General features: G+C 33.4%; 1 protein-coding gene across 1 annotated transcript in view; it reads right to left on the bottom strand.

Annotated features, from left to right (window-relative positions):
- Positions 1–12,751, bottom strand: part of LOC129807209 (mucin-2) — a 51,912-nt gene extending 39,161 nt beyond the window's left edge. Inside the window, exon 1 of the mRNA XM_055856312.1 lies at positions 12,071–12,751. Within this exon, the coding sequence (XP_055712287.1) occupies positions 12,071–12,143 (73 nt within the window). The 5' untranslated portion in view covers positions 12,144–12,751. The remainder of the gene's footprint in view (positions 1–12,070) is intronic.
- Positions 12,752–13,181: the final 430 nt, after the last annotated feature.

Genomic DNA, 13,181 nt, shown 5'->3' with positions numbered 1-13,181 from the left:
CGCTTCACCTGGCTATCTTCCAGGAATTATTCCCATCTATTATACTACAAAGTAACTTCCACAAAAATCTCATGGAACAGCAAAAAACAGCTTTTGTTGTATTAAATATTTGTATGAATTACGCTCTTTTTGCTGGACGTATTCAGGCTCTAAGAAAAAAATACATCATCCGTGAAATGAATTTTAGATAAAGCTTTAAGCGTGCTTTTACGCCAGGTGGAGAATGATTAAATGGACTGTGGTAAAAAGTGTTTCAGAGACGAAAAATCGAAAAGCTTTTAGTAATGGATAAAAGCAAGGGTGAATTCAAAAGTTGCCATTATTGTTAATAAACTTCTATTATTATAATGAGCTACCCCATAATGAGCATTAAATTGAAGATTCCGGGAAAAATAATTACATGCAATAGAAGTATATGAAATGAAAAAAATAGAGAAGAAATGAGAATACAGAAATTGGTTTAAATTGACTCAAAGCAATTGATATGACACTATATTAAAAATTTAATGAGGATCGTTTTAATTTTGAAAAAATTATTAATACTTTAAATTAATTTAAACCGATTTTTGCTGACCATATCCACCTATTAATCAATAAAAGTATTATTATTATTAATCGTATAGAGATATAACAAAGTAATCATTTGTTTTTTCAATGTTAATTCTCGTAGTGGAAGAATATGCTAAGTTCATTGTAGACCGCCCAGGAGGGCTTTCCCGTGATGTGGATGCTTCTGCCATGTTCCCGGAGTTTTGGGCGAAGGCGGTGCATTATATTACGTTATTATTACATGTGAAAATTGCCTAAATCAGACATTCAGATCTTTGCAACGGGCGGGACTCGAACTCACAACTTTGAAAGTCCAGTCAGAGATCTCATCCACCCAAGAGCCAACGCTCTTGCCTATTGCGCCACTGAGATCCCCAATAAAAGTATTAAATAACAAAAAAAGTATTAAATCCTTATTATCAAGTCCAAGATTAGGTCAATAAAAAATACAAATTATATATTCAAGTACTCATTAGGGAGACTGGGGCAAATGTCACAAAACGGATATTCTATTTTTTTACAAACTACTCGAACGCCCCATAAATTTCGAATTTGCGCAGTTTTATTTGAAATTTACCGCTCTACAACTTTGTGAAAGTAATTTTTCTCCATTTTGTAAGGAAATACATTTATCGAACCGTTTTCTAAAAGGTAATTTTGTGACCATTCTCAAAAATTCTGGGGCAAATAGTATCAGGCATGGAATATTATCACACTTTGATTCGCTTTGTTACGGGATCCCGTAAATTTAAAAAAAAAACCTAGATAACATATTTTCATAGGAAATTTATTCCTCTACACCTTTGTAAAACACCGTTTTCTTTGTCTGAACGAACAAAATCGCCACAAACAAAAAGAACCTTTGTAAAATTCTAAAATAGATAGCGGCTTCGTATTCAAAGAATCCAAGTCATTTAGGAAATAATCATCAGTGCATAAATTTTGAATAATAAGTAGGTAATAATTGATATATTTTTCAAGAAAATATTTCAAAAATAGGGCTAAAAATTTTGATAATTTTTTTTATTTTCTAAATTCCTTGTTCGAATTCTAAAAAACGTACAACATTGAAGAAAGTTTATGGAAAAAAATTTAAGCCGCTATGTTATTTATCTTGGAAGATATTGAATTTTGAAATTTTCGATTTGTGACTTTTTGCCCCAGTCTCCCCTAACGAGAATCATTGTTTGAATTTTATTTATTGATTTTTTGAGTAAATTTTAATCGATTATATACATTATCAAGCAGTTGGAAACGACGGACAGTGCCCTGAAAATTTTTATTGTTACAATTAGAGTTCCTCAATCATTTTATTATTTCCTACAATTAATTTTTGCTGTCTTTAGTCGTTCATATATTTTTTTTTCTGCTCGAACTCAAAGAGAGAAGGTGTACCTAGGCCCTATAGGCGATTTTTTTCAACTTGTCACAATACTGGAGCTTAAACGGTAGGAGCTCTAAACTTCAAGTCTCTTATGACCCCCAATAAAAAAAGAACAATATCTCCAAACGTTTCTTTTTCTTTTTTTCCCCAGCCCTCTATATCCCTTCCAAAACCAAGTTTTTTGGCTTATTTCAAAAACGGCTCCTACATTTTCTTTTATTTTTGGATAGGTTTTGGAGGTGATCTAGGCGAACATTTTATCCAAACCGGAAGCAGCCAAAGTCTCGAAAGTCAAAAACACATAACTAAAATCTTGAAATCCAAAATCCCGAACGCCAGAATCCTGAAAGCCAAAATCTTGAAAGCCAAAATCCGGAATGTTCCAAATTCTGAAAGGGATGAAATTAAATGGAGGATAATATGTAGAATAATTTCCCAAGACACAGAAAATTTCCCTTTGCCTCCAGCAAGCGCGGATGAAATCGTTGGAGTAGGTATGATACTTTTTTTTTTTTCTGCCAGGGGTCAGTTCTCCATTTCGGATATTCCGATGCATCCAGGCCACCAATTGGGCCCCTTATGCTTCCCCACTCCTATTCTATCTTATCATCCCCCGATACGGGTAGCCGCTCTATATCACAGCTCTGTGAGCAGTCAGTGCCGTTACTATATCACAGCATCCCTTCTCGGTGTGTGTTTGGGATCAGTGACAGCGAATATTTGTATCGACTGAAGTACCGCTTTCATGTCGAAACTCGTTCTCGTACCAGCCTCTATTGTTTAGGCGGTTCACTTTTTTGCCAATATGCACCATTGGCATTACTATTCATTCATTCACTGGACGAATTCAAAGCCGATATGGCATGAGAAATATTTTTCTGCTGCTGCTCAGCTTTGAACCCCAGACCTCGCAGTCATAGAGCTACTACTCTATCCACTGACCCACTCGAGGCCCTAGGTATGATACTTTTAAGAATTCCGGATTTTGGCTTTCGGGATTTTGTCCAATTCCTAATTCTAGCTGTCGGGATTTTGGCCAATTCGGGATTTTGGCTTTCGGGATTTTGAAAAGGACCCGTTCAAACATATCTATGACCTAGAAAAATCGCCGTCTTTAATTTTTTAAGGATAGAATTTTTACTATTACTTTTAAAAGTCTATTTTTCAACCGATTTGTATAAATTTGGATTTTTTGGAAAGGTCTTGAAATTTTTAATCCAACTGAATTGGTTAAGTACCCATTAATAACTTTTTTTTTATTTTTTTATTTTTTTTATTTAAATTTCTCTTAATAAAACGCACCTTGTCACGACTTCAGATCTTCTTGAAATTCTTGAATAAATTCAAAACTTATATTTTTGATTGACTTAACTATTTGAAACTCCATACCCATTTGTCAAAAGATAAAATGTCATACTTAGTATAGTTCGCAGAATACTTCTAAATTCAATTTCAATCATTTTTATGACAAAAATTTCATGATGGAAAACTTTCAAAAAATATTTTGTATCTGAAAGTTTATGCATATGACAATTTTTTTTTTAATAATAAACTTCCTATGAAGAATTTCATTCAACTGTTTGTTGGTGCAGTATACTTTCGTGAATAGCTCTCTGGATTGCATCATGGAGTAAAAGTTGTTGGTGCTTTAGTGAGCCATAATCTTCCATCGTCTAATTGAAATAACATGATATCAGGGGAAGTGCTTTTCAACCTTCCGAAAGCTCCCCAACAACTCTTGCAAACGCCAACCGCAAACACTCAGACCACAAACTTTGATTAGAGGAAGAAACTCAACTTTTGGCTGTATGCTTGAGGGGAAGGAACATGAAGAGCCACGACTAATCTCACTGACTTCTTAATATACTTCCACACCAAAAATATACACTATAATTTCTCAGTTTAGCTGCCACTCCAGACAAGTTAACCCCCCACGAAGTTGGAGGTTTGTAGGGTAGTCGGTGATTTAATCCAATGTGAGGTAACAATAATACACTAACCTCAGGAAATTAAACTTTTATCAATTACAGCAAAGAGTTGGATTTAACAAACATTTTGCCTGCGTGTTTTGCAACTGATATGCCTCTCTAAAGCCCATCAAAAATCAATATGCACTATTCATTCCAATATCATTTTTTTCTCAGAAGAATATTTATTTTAAAGTGTGAATTGAATAAACCAAAATTTCGTCCATCAGGGAGTATTCTAAATAATTCTAAATATTTAATAAATCACCTATTTTATTTAAATATTGCTTGAATTTTTTAAAACGATACAACAAACACTCTTAATATTTTATAAACTCAGAACCTATCTTAAGTTATGCATAGAAAATATAAAATCAACTTTTCCAAAGTAAAATAAATAGTCTAACTTAGTTAATATTCTATCAAACTATATAGAATTCAAAGAAACAATTTGTCAAAAGGCGATACTTAATTTTTTCCCATCTGGAAAAGAGTTTTTTTCTATCATCTCAACGACCTAATTTATGGCACGATATAAAGCATTTTGAGAGACAGTGTAAAACATATTCAGATAAATGTTGTCAGTTGACTGACCGGCTTTTAAGATGTTGGACAAACACTGTACATCGTTCTCCCAATCACCTGCTAATTGATATAAATGTATCTGTAAATTTGCTTTACATTCCAACACGGGACACAATAATCTCCCGAAGAATTTATCTGCAAATTCATGTAAGTTTTGCTTCGCCAAGTTATAATATTTTATTGTTCCTACCTGAAGTTAGGGCAATATTATTTAATAATTATATAATAATATTTCATTGCGTAATATTCTGATTCAAGAACGCAAATTGAAAGCATTATCGGTATGATGTTAACCTTACTGTCCGTTTACCCTTTAGTAGAAATACAAGCAAAACGGTTTAAGGCAATGGCTTAGTGTCTTCGAGGACCCCCCTTATTTTCAAAATTTTTTCAAACATATTTTAATAACAAATTTTTGAAAATGTTTCTGCATATTTCTTTAATTTTTGAATATGATTTCGAAAAACATGGCCATTTTTAATTTTTTATACATAATGTCGAGGTTTGGCCCTGAAAGAGTGTAAAGTTAACCATAAATGACTAACCTAAGTGACTATCCGATCCCTTCCAGGTTTAAGTTTCACTACCTCCAAAAAATTAGTTACACACGGGCATTAGAACTACTAAATGAATATTTAAATATGGATTATTATCCAGATTTTAATGAAGTAATTGCAAAAAGATGGAGAGCATGCAAACATCAAAAGTTGACAATAATCTCAAAAATTCAAATGCGAGTTATGCTAAAATCGAGAAATTTACCGGAAAGTGTTCAGCTCCACTGTCCGGAAGATTATAATCCGGCTCAAGGAATGCAAGACTGAGGAGCCAGGGGGAAGTAAGCCTTGATCAAAAGCCTGGAATTCAGGACGGGACAATGGAAAAGAAAATGCTTGAGCTTTTCGAGAATCAACTCAATCTTTCCGCGTGAGATCTTAGCAGAAAGATGGGAATACATTGTAGCTTGGTTTATAAAACCAAGAAGAGGAATGGTTTGATAACCCACAAAACTCAGGCTGCTCCCCTCCGACAAACAGCATCAAAGTGCTAAAATAAGGTCGCGGAAACTCAACGATCATCTTTTCAAAGGAATCCAAGTCCATGGGAAAGATGTTTAACCCGTCTTGCACCCCGGAAGATTGAGAAATACTGGGGAATTTTGAAGATAAATCTCAGGAAGAAGGATCGGACAGCCGAAAACTTACCGGATTTCGAGAGGAAGTGGAAGAAAACTATCCGATACCGTGAAGACGGGTATGTCAAGTCTTTAATGAGGGAAATTAAGAAGAAGTTGCGCGAAATCAGCGAGAAATTATTGGATTAAAAAAAAAAACAAAATCATCGAAAAAAACACATAAAATTGTCTTTAAGAAAACACATTTAAAGTTAAGTTAAATCTTCGGAAGTGGAAAATCACTCAGGGAAAATCTATCAACTTTTTCCAGAGCTTTCGGCTCAGTCTCCAAATCTTCATCATATTGTTTTTTTCATATACGGTGGTTAAGATATGAGAGCCTTTTTCATCGATACGCTTTAGTTTAGACAGGATTTAATTGAAGGGTTTTGAAATTTATAATCCAATGGCTTGATTTTAAATGGTAATAAGTCAAGGAATAAGAAGGAATGGTTTTATTTCTCGGAAAAGACCTTTTTCTGATTTATTGTTACCGATCTAAAGGCTGAACTGTAGGAGATGTTGATTTATGGTCTTCAGTGATCCCTCTGTAAGTCAATATTTTAAAAATTTTAGAAATTCGACTCATTCGGGAATTTGGATCTTCAGGACTTCAGCCTATTAAAATTTTGTCTCTGAATTCTGTCTTCTGTTTACAGAATTTCCTTTCAAACCTCCTCTGCTTCTCTTCTTCTTTTGTTTATTTTAAAATATAACAAACAATAGCGATTTTTTTCATTTTTAACTGAATTATTCTATTCTTTTATTTGTTCAATTTTATTTGATTCCTTTATTTCATAAATTTAAATCTAAATCGGAATTTGGGATTAAAAAATTTTTTAGGAGATCATTTGATCTAATGACTTCTAATAATTCCTCCTAACGATTCTCAGTGTCAAATGTTAGGTCATAGGTTAGTTCGAGGTAATAGAACGACACATTCCTAAATGAGCACTTCTTAATCAAAATTTTAATTTTGATATAGTTCTATGATGTTTCATTAACCAGTTCGAATCGGTATATTCACTGTAAAACTGTAGTGAAAAAGATATAAATTCACATGGTAGGGGAAAGCGTGCTATTTTCGGACGACTCAAGCTTAGAATAACACATTTTTTCATATATTTTTAAAGAATTTAACCCATTATAATATTATATTTTATTATTTTTATCCAGGGCCTGAAACTTTCTAAGAAGGGCAAATAGTCAAATCCATTATAAACATAAAAAATGAGTTGTCCGAAGCTTGAGTCGTCCGAAGGTAGTGCGTTTTCCTTTACTTCGTCTCATAAGATCGAGTATTCCGCAATACTGGGTTGCTTTGCCCCTGTTTTTGTATTGAAAAGCAATTCTGGAGCCGGGCTTTTTGCACCACAGAATATTTGCATACTAATCTTCGCCTGAAGGCCACATGTTCGATTCTTGAGTGTTCCACCATTTCGATCAAGTGGGTCAATAGCCTCCGATCAAATAGATCAACGGACCAAGTTACTTCCTCAAGATTGTAAATAATCTAAAATGAACCAACACTTCTAAGTAATTTTGAGACACATTTCGGTACTATTTAATTTTTTTTCTCGAAACTTAGGTAAACAAAAAAAGCTTGTAATTATGCATCTTTCATTTAATTTTAAGCCAATTAGAAAGGTGATTTTAAACTGGATCCGGATGGATTATAAAAGAGTGTGCCGCATAATATTATCCACAGAACTGTTGCATTTTTTTAATTTCAAGAATAATTCCATTGGGTTTAATTGAAACAATTTAGAAGTTACGCATTTATGAATGGGAATCATAGCATTAACACCGATGGATACATAAATTTGACCAACTGTTAGAGGCATGCACAGCAAGATGATGTGCCTTATCGGGCTGTTCGTGTTTGGTTCCTGGAGGAGGAAATTATTCAAAAACGGTACAGTCGTGTATTTGTGGATAAAATCATCATTACTACTCTCTCGAGTGTTATTAAATGGAATTACTGCAGAATTTCCCCGGCCAATTGTTACGCAATGGTGAGAGATGGTCAAGAGTGGTGAGAGGGAGTGTGAGTTCTTGTACGCGTTCCCAGAACCACATAGTGGCAGTATAATTGCAGCCACTGGGCACCAGGATGGCCTTATTGCTAATAACACAGCTTGATATTTGATGTAGAGTGCCACTGAGAGCCCCATTAACTAAGAATTGTCAACTGAACAGGGGAATGATCTAAAAGTGAGAGCCGAGTAGGGTAAGTGGCGGCATTTGCTTAACTTTCTCTTCCTTTTTGTACGCCAATTTAACTTAATTTTCCTAAAAAAAAATCTAAACTAAACTCCAGAGAGAAGATTGGATGAATCTTTATTACGTTTTAAGAACAGACTTTAGAAAGTTAAACTGTGACTCACGAAGCAGATGTTCAAAAAACAGTGAGCTAACGTTATTAAGAATTTCATGGAGAGATTGCTCTAATGATATAATTTAATTTTAAATGCTATAACATCATTCAAAAAGTTTTCATTGGATTTTATAGAGATTTTTTTCTCAAAATGTGTTGATTGGGAAAATATTTCAAGACAAAATTTTCCCTTTCCAAAAGCATCCAAAGCTTCGTTCAAAAAATAAGGTCCAAATTTCAAGATTTTCTTTACCAAATGTCGCCACAAAAGCCGAATCAGTTGTACTAGAAAATGAAAATTTAGTGACAATTTTTACAATACTGCACCGGTTTGCTTAGCTACGTACAAAATTTGTCCAGGTTTGTACACCTATTTACACCGTAAACATTACACTCAGATACAAACATTTTCACATCATTATTTAGATGAAACATTCATCTAGAGTAAAATTACGTAATTTGTAACTATTTACAATTTGCGAAATTTGAGATTTTCTCACTGTTTTAGAGATTCAAAATGGAGAAAAGCTGTTTCTGTTCTTCTTAATCTAAACAGTGAGAAAGTCTCAAATGTCCCAAATTATAAGTGGTTCTAAATTACCTAATTTCACTCTATTTTTTTCAATTGATTATGGAAGATATCTTACGTCTTAAAATCACTTTTATGCAATTTTCCTAAGACATGTTTTTCTGTTATTTGGAAAACCATTTTTTACTAACAATGCAGACAGTTCATATCATGCTAAGTTTTGTGAAATATTCTAAGAAATCCATTTATGAGTCAAATATTCTTAAACGACTTGCGCAGCGCAACTCAAAACGGTGCCGATGGTCAATAGTTTTAACCATTTCGACTGCTGATTTTCCAAAGCAGTAGAAGTTCGATATTTCCGAGCTGCCAAAGTAACTAGTATTTGTGAATTTTCCATAAAACACAAAAACATCCCTTTTCAACCAAAGGATTTTTACGTAAATATTAACCTTGATAAACCCTTTATAACTTATAATAGTAGTTTTTCCGAAAAGATACTTTGAAATATGAAAAAAGACACAAAATATCACGCATTCAAATTACAGTGTTAAGACCTAAATAGACTCAGGCTGATCCTCGAGAATATTTAGCCTGTAAAATTGAGCAGTGAAGATCTATCCCAAACTGTCATACAATATGGACTTAGGATTATCAATTAGAACTCCTTTCTATAAAATTTATTTACCGGATCCTTTGCTGCCAGATTTTGTAAGCTAAATATTCTCGAGGATCAGCTTGAGTCTATTTGGGTCCTTAGGCCCATTTTACTGCTCCACAGAGTTTGCGAACTCCACGGAGAGTGCAGTATATAATCTGTCGATTTTTTCACCCAGTGAGATTTTCTTCATTTTTGGATATGTTTTATAAATTACCCAGACAGACAAAATTGACCATGTTTGAAACTACTGTTGAATCATTCCTAATAACGGATTTTCAAGGGCAAAGGTTTAAAAAGGCTCTAGAGAGCACACTTATCAACCGAATGGGGCAGGTTTAGGGTCGTTGGAAAGGTCTTGGAATTTCCGATAAAACTAAACTGGTTCAAATCGGTTTTGAAACGGTAATGGGCAGGTTCATAACCGATAATTAATTTTTATATAAAGTGCAGCTAAATTACTCCTGAGGTGTATTTTGGGAAACATTTTGAGTGATTTATAAATCAGTTCAAATCAGTTGTGAACCTGTAATGAAATGAACGGATAAGCAATTTTTGTCCGAAAACCAATTTTATTGCTCTTTAAACTATTTTGTAGAATCTTTTGAGTGATTTATGAATCAGTTTAAATCTGTTCAGAATCAGTAAACGGCAAATGATGCGAACGTACTTTTGAGGCATAGCATCTAAGTTACGGGTTCGAGAACTTCGCTAAGCGTGGGACTCTTTGCCACATCATTTTCATTTTCAGTTCTTGAACCCAGATAACATACCTAGACTCCCAATTTTTTCAGTTGAGCAAGCTATTAGAATATATGGCCATAGGTTAAATACTAATAGGTAGTAATAGGTACTAATAGGTTTACTAATAGAATAAAAAATCGACTTTTATGAAGCTGCGAAATTACGAAGCTGCAAAGGTTACCCCTATACCATTTGAACTATTAGAACTTATTATATCAAAACAATTTTGAGATTTATTATTTTTTTATGTTTAAATTCAATTGAATTAAAACATAAATAAATTATTTAAACAAATGGGGTAAAGTGATACAATTTGGACATAGTGTTACAAGTTGGACAGGGATTTCTTCTTGTACTAAAATTTTTTTAAGCACAAAGAAACAAGTTATAAAACTAAAGCATTAAAAATATACAAATAAAAATGAAGTACTGAATTTATCAAGAAAAAAAGCCTGGTCCAACTTGTACCATTGCATTGTCCAACTTGTACCATGGTCCAACTTGTACCACTTTACCCTAACACTTTTCCCTAATAACTCGAAAAAATCTATTCACGATATTTTACTTTAACTTACACATCATTTGTGTTGTCAAATTTCTGTACACTCTTGGTTTATTTTTTGTAATCGATTTCTGATACGATAATTGCATATTTATACACCGCTTCATAGTGGTTCTAATATTTTGTCCAAAAACTCGCATTTGTATTATTTTCTAACTATTACTTTAAATTCCTTACAAGTTTTAGACAATTACCGCGATAAAACTAAAAGTTTTATGACATTAATTTATTTAATCATAAAATAATGCTTAAATCATTATTCAGACGTAATTAAGTATTTAGTGCTATAAAATATTTTATTCCTCATCATGTAGATAATTATCTGGGCTAAAAGTTAACAGCTTATAAAACATTTAAAACTTTATGTTATCAGAGAACGCATGGCAACAAAAATATTTTATGACAATAAATATTTATTTACAGATGATCTCCAACGAGTAAATTCAATTGTAAAGGTCAGGACATGGGTCAGTTAGGAAAATATGATTTTCCCCAAAGCTTTCGGCTCAAGTTTTCTTTATTTAATCGGCTAAATATTTGAATATTGACTGTTCTTTGTTAAATGGGACATCTTTCAGTTTCTAAGTTGATTTATAATTTTAATGTCCTCAAATTCGTGTTTATCTAAAGTTCCCCATCTTTATTTGTATAAGATATTTATATGAATGTAAATAGGAAGAATTAGGGCAGCCTTGAAATTGGGTTTTATCCTTTGTTTTTAAATGAAACTGGACCTTATCATGTTGTAAACTCCGCAAACCAATTGCGAGGCTAAATTACATTACACTGAGAGAAATCCGAAAAAGTTAAAATAACATTCCGGAAATGTTAATTTCACCCTGCAGTATTGATCCGAAATCGGTGTAAATAATACCCTTTTTAGATGTATTAGGGGTTAAAGTTATCCTTTTTTCATGTTAATTTTACCCATTTTACCCTTAAAGAGGTGTAAAATTAACATTAAAAAATGTTGATATATTTTTACACCTAAAAAGTGTTAATGTTATGAGGAAAAAATGTTAATCGCACCCTCTTTTTTTTCTCAGTGTATGATGAAGCTCAATTCCATTTAAAAATAGAAGAAAAAAGCCCAATTTTAAAAGCTGCAATAGTTCAAAGGTGCCTCATTTTCTTCCAATGCTTAAATGTGTTTTTTCCAATGTTTATAAATCCAGACTTTTTGGCTCACACTTTTCCACGTGGTAAGAGTCAGTGTGAAATGATTGTCACCATATGTGTCTGTCTTTAAATTGGCCCTTTACAGCGTGAATTTTCCCACAATTATTTACCTTAGCAAGTTCCACTGTTGTTATAATGTGATTGCAATGAAAAAAAGAGGTATTTTATGTTTAAAAGATATCGGAAGAGTGAATAATTTGTTCGTGAAAACAATGTGAAAATGCTCAAACCCTATCTCTTATGATAAAATGTTACGTGGAGGTGACTGCACACCGGATACTAAATGGACAAATTATTAATGCAGCGTATAATTGCAATAACTTGCATAATTGTATTTTCACCTACCATTTGTCTAACTGTACTGGGACTCCTGTAGTAGTCACTTCCTGCCGTGAGAGTTTGCAGGTATTTCTTCGTGCTGTAAACCGTGTCCATGGTTCTGCAGAGATGAGCGTTTTGGCACAGAAATATGCTGGAAAATATCGTTCACTTGGCTGCACCAGAAATCTCACACTCCTTGTGGGTGGTGACCACAAGAATTTTGAGTATTTTTCACTAATCTACCACCTTCTCCAGGTTCCCCCAAAAACACTTGACACAAGAGATACTGAGGGTGGCTCAAAATGAATCACCTTGCACTTGACAACAATTCACTACCACCCTTGAGATGAAAATTGCTCTTGTTAAACTCCAAGACCGGCAATACCTCACCGCCTTGTCAGCTATTTCATCGTTGCACCTCAACCTCGATGGATTTGTCCTATTGGCTGGAGATGAGATGAGAATGAGATATTGTGTGTGGCAATCAGAGGCAATTTTTCACTGAAATCCTCAAGTTTTATGCTATATGTTGGTGCACCATCAACTGCACGACAAGAACAACACAACATAAAAATGCACCAATCCTCTTTGAACACCTTGCCTTTTTTGTTCTATACTATAGTCTCTTAAAATTCATAACACAGACACTAACAATTTTGGGATTTACTTTTCTAACCAAGCTTCACTCATTATTTCTGCCTTTTTCTCTGTCTCTCCCAATGCCCTGGCCTCGTCTGCAACAAGACAATCGACAAGTGGTATTGTTGTCGCACTGTGTGGCTCAAGAGATCTTTCCTGAAAAGGTGTGAGAGAAGAAGGTATGAAACTCTAAAATCTAGGAGAACCGGATAGTCCTGTTTAATTAAAAGGTACACTTGGAGATAGATCTAAGGGGGTTATAATTTCAAGTTAAATGGTTCTAAGTTTTCAAAGAAATACCAGAAATATACTAAGGTAATTGAAGCATATACTCATTACGAAAGTTGAATCGTCACCCCGAAATAAAATGATTTTTTGAAAACTGTTCATCTTTTTTAACGAATTATCTTTTGTAACATGAGCTTCATTAATAACTATTACAAGACAATTTACATTAAAAAAGCATTTAATAAAAAACAATAAATAATTTTCAAAATATTATTATACTTGAGT

Source organism: Phlebotomus papatasi, chromosome 3, assembly GCF_024763615.1.
Source record: "Phlebotomus papatasi isolate M1 chromosome 3, Ppap_2.1, whole genome shotgun sequence".
In the NCBI taxonomy this organism is placed as follows: Eukaryota; Metazoa; Arthropoda; class Insecta; order Diptera; family Psychodidae; genus Phlebotomus; species Phlebotomus papatasi.
The sequence above is the reverse complement of the archived record's forward strand: the minus strand, read 5'-3'. Positions and strand labels throughout refer to the sequence as shown.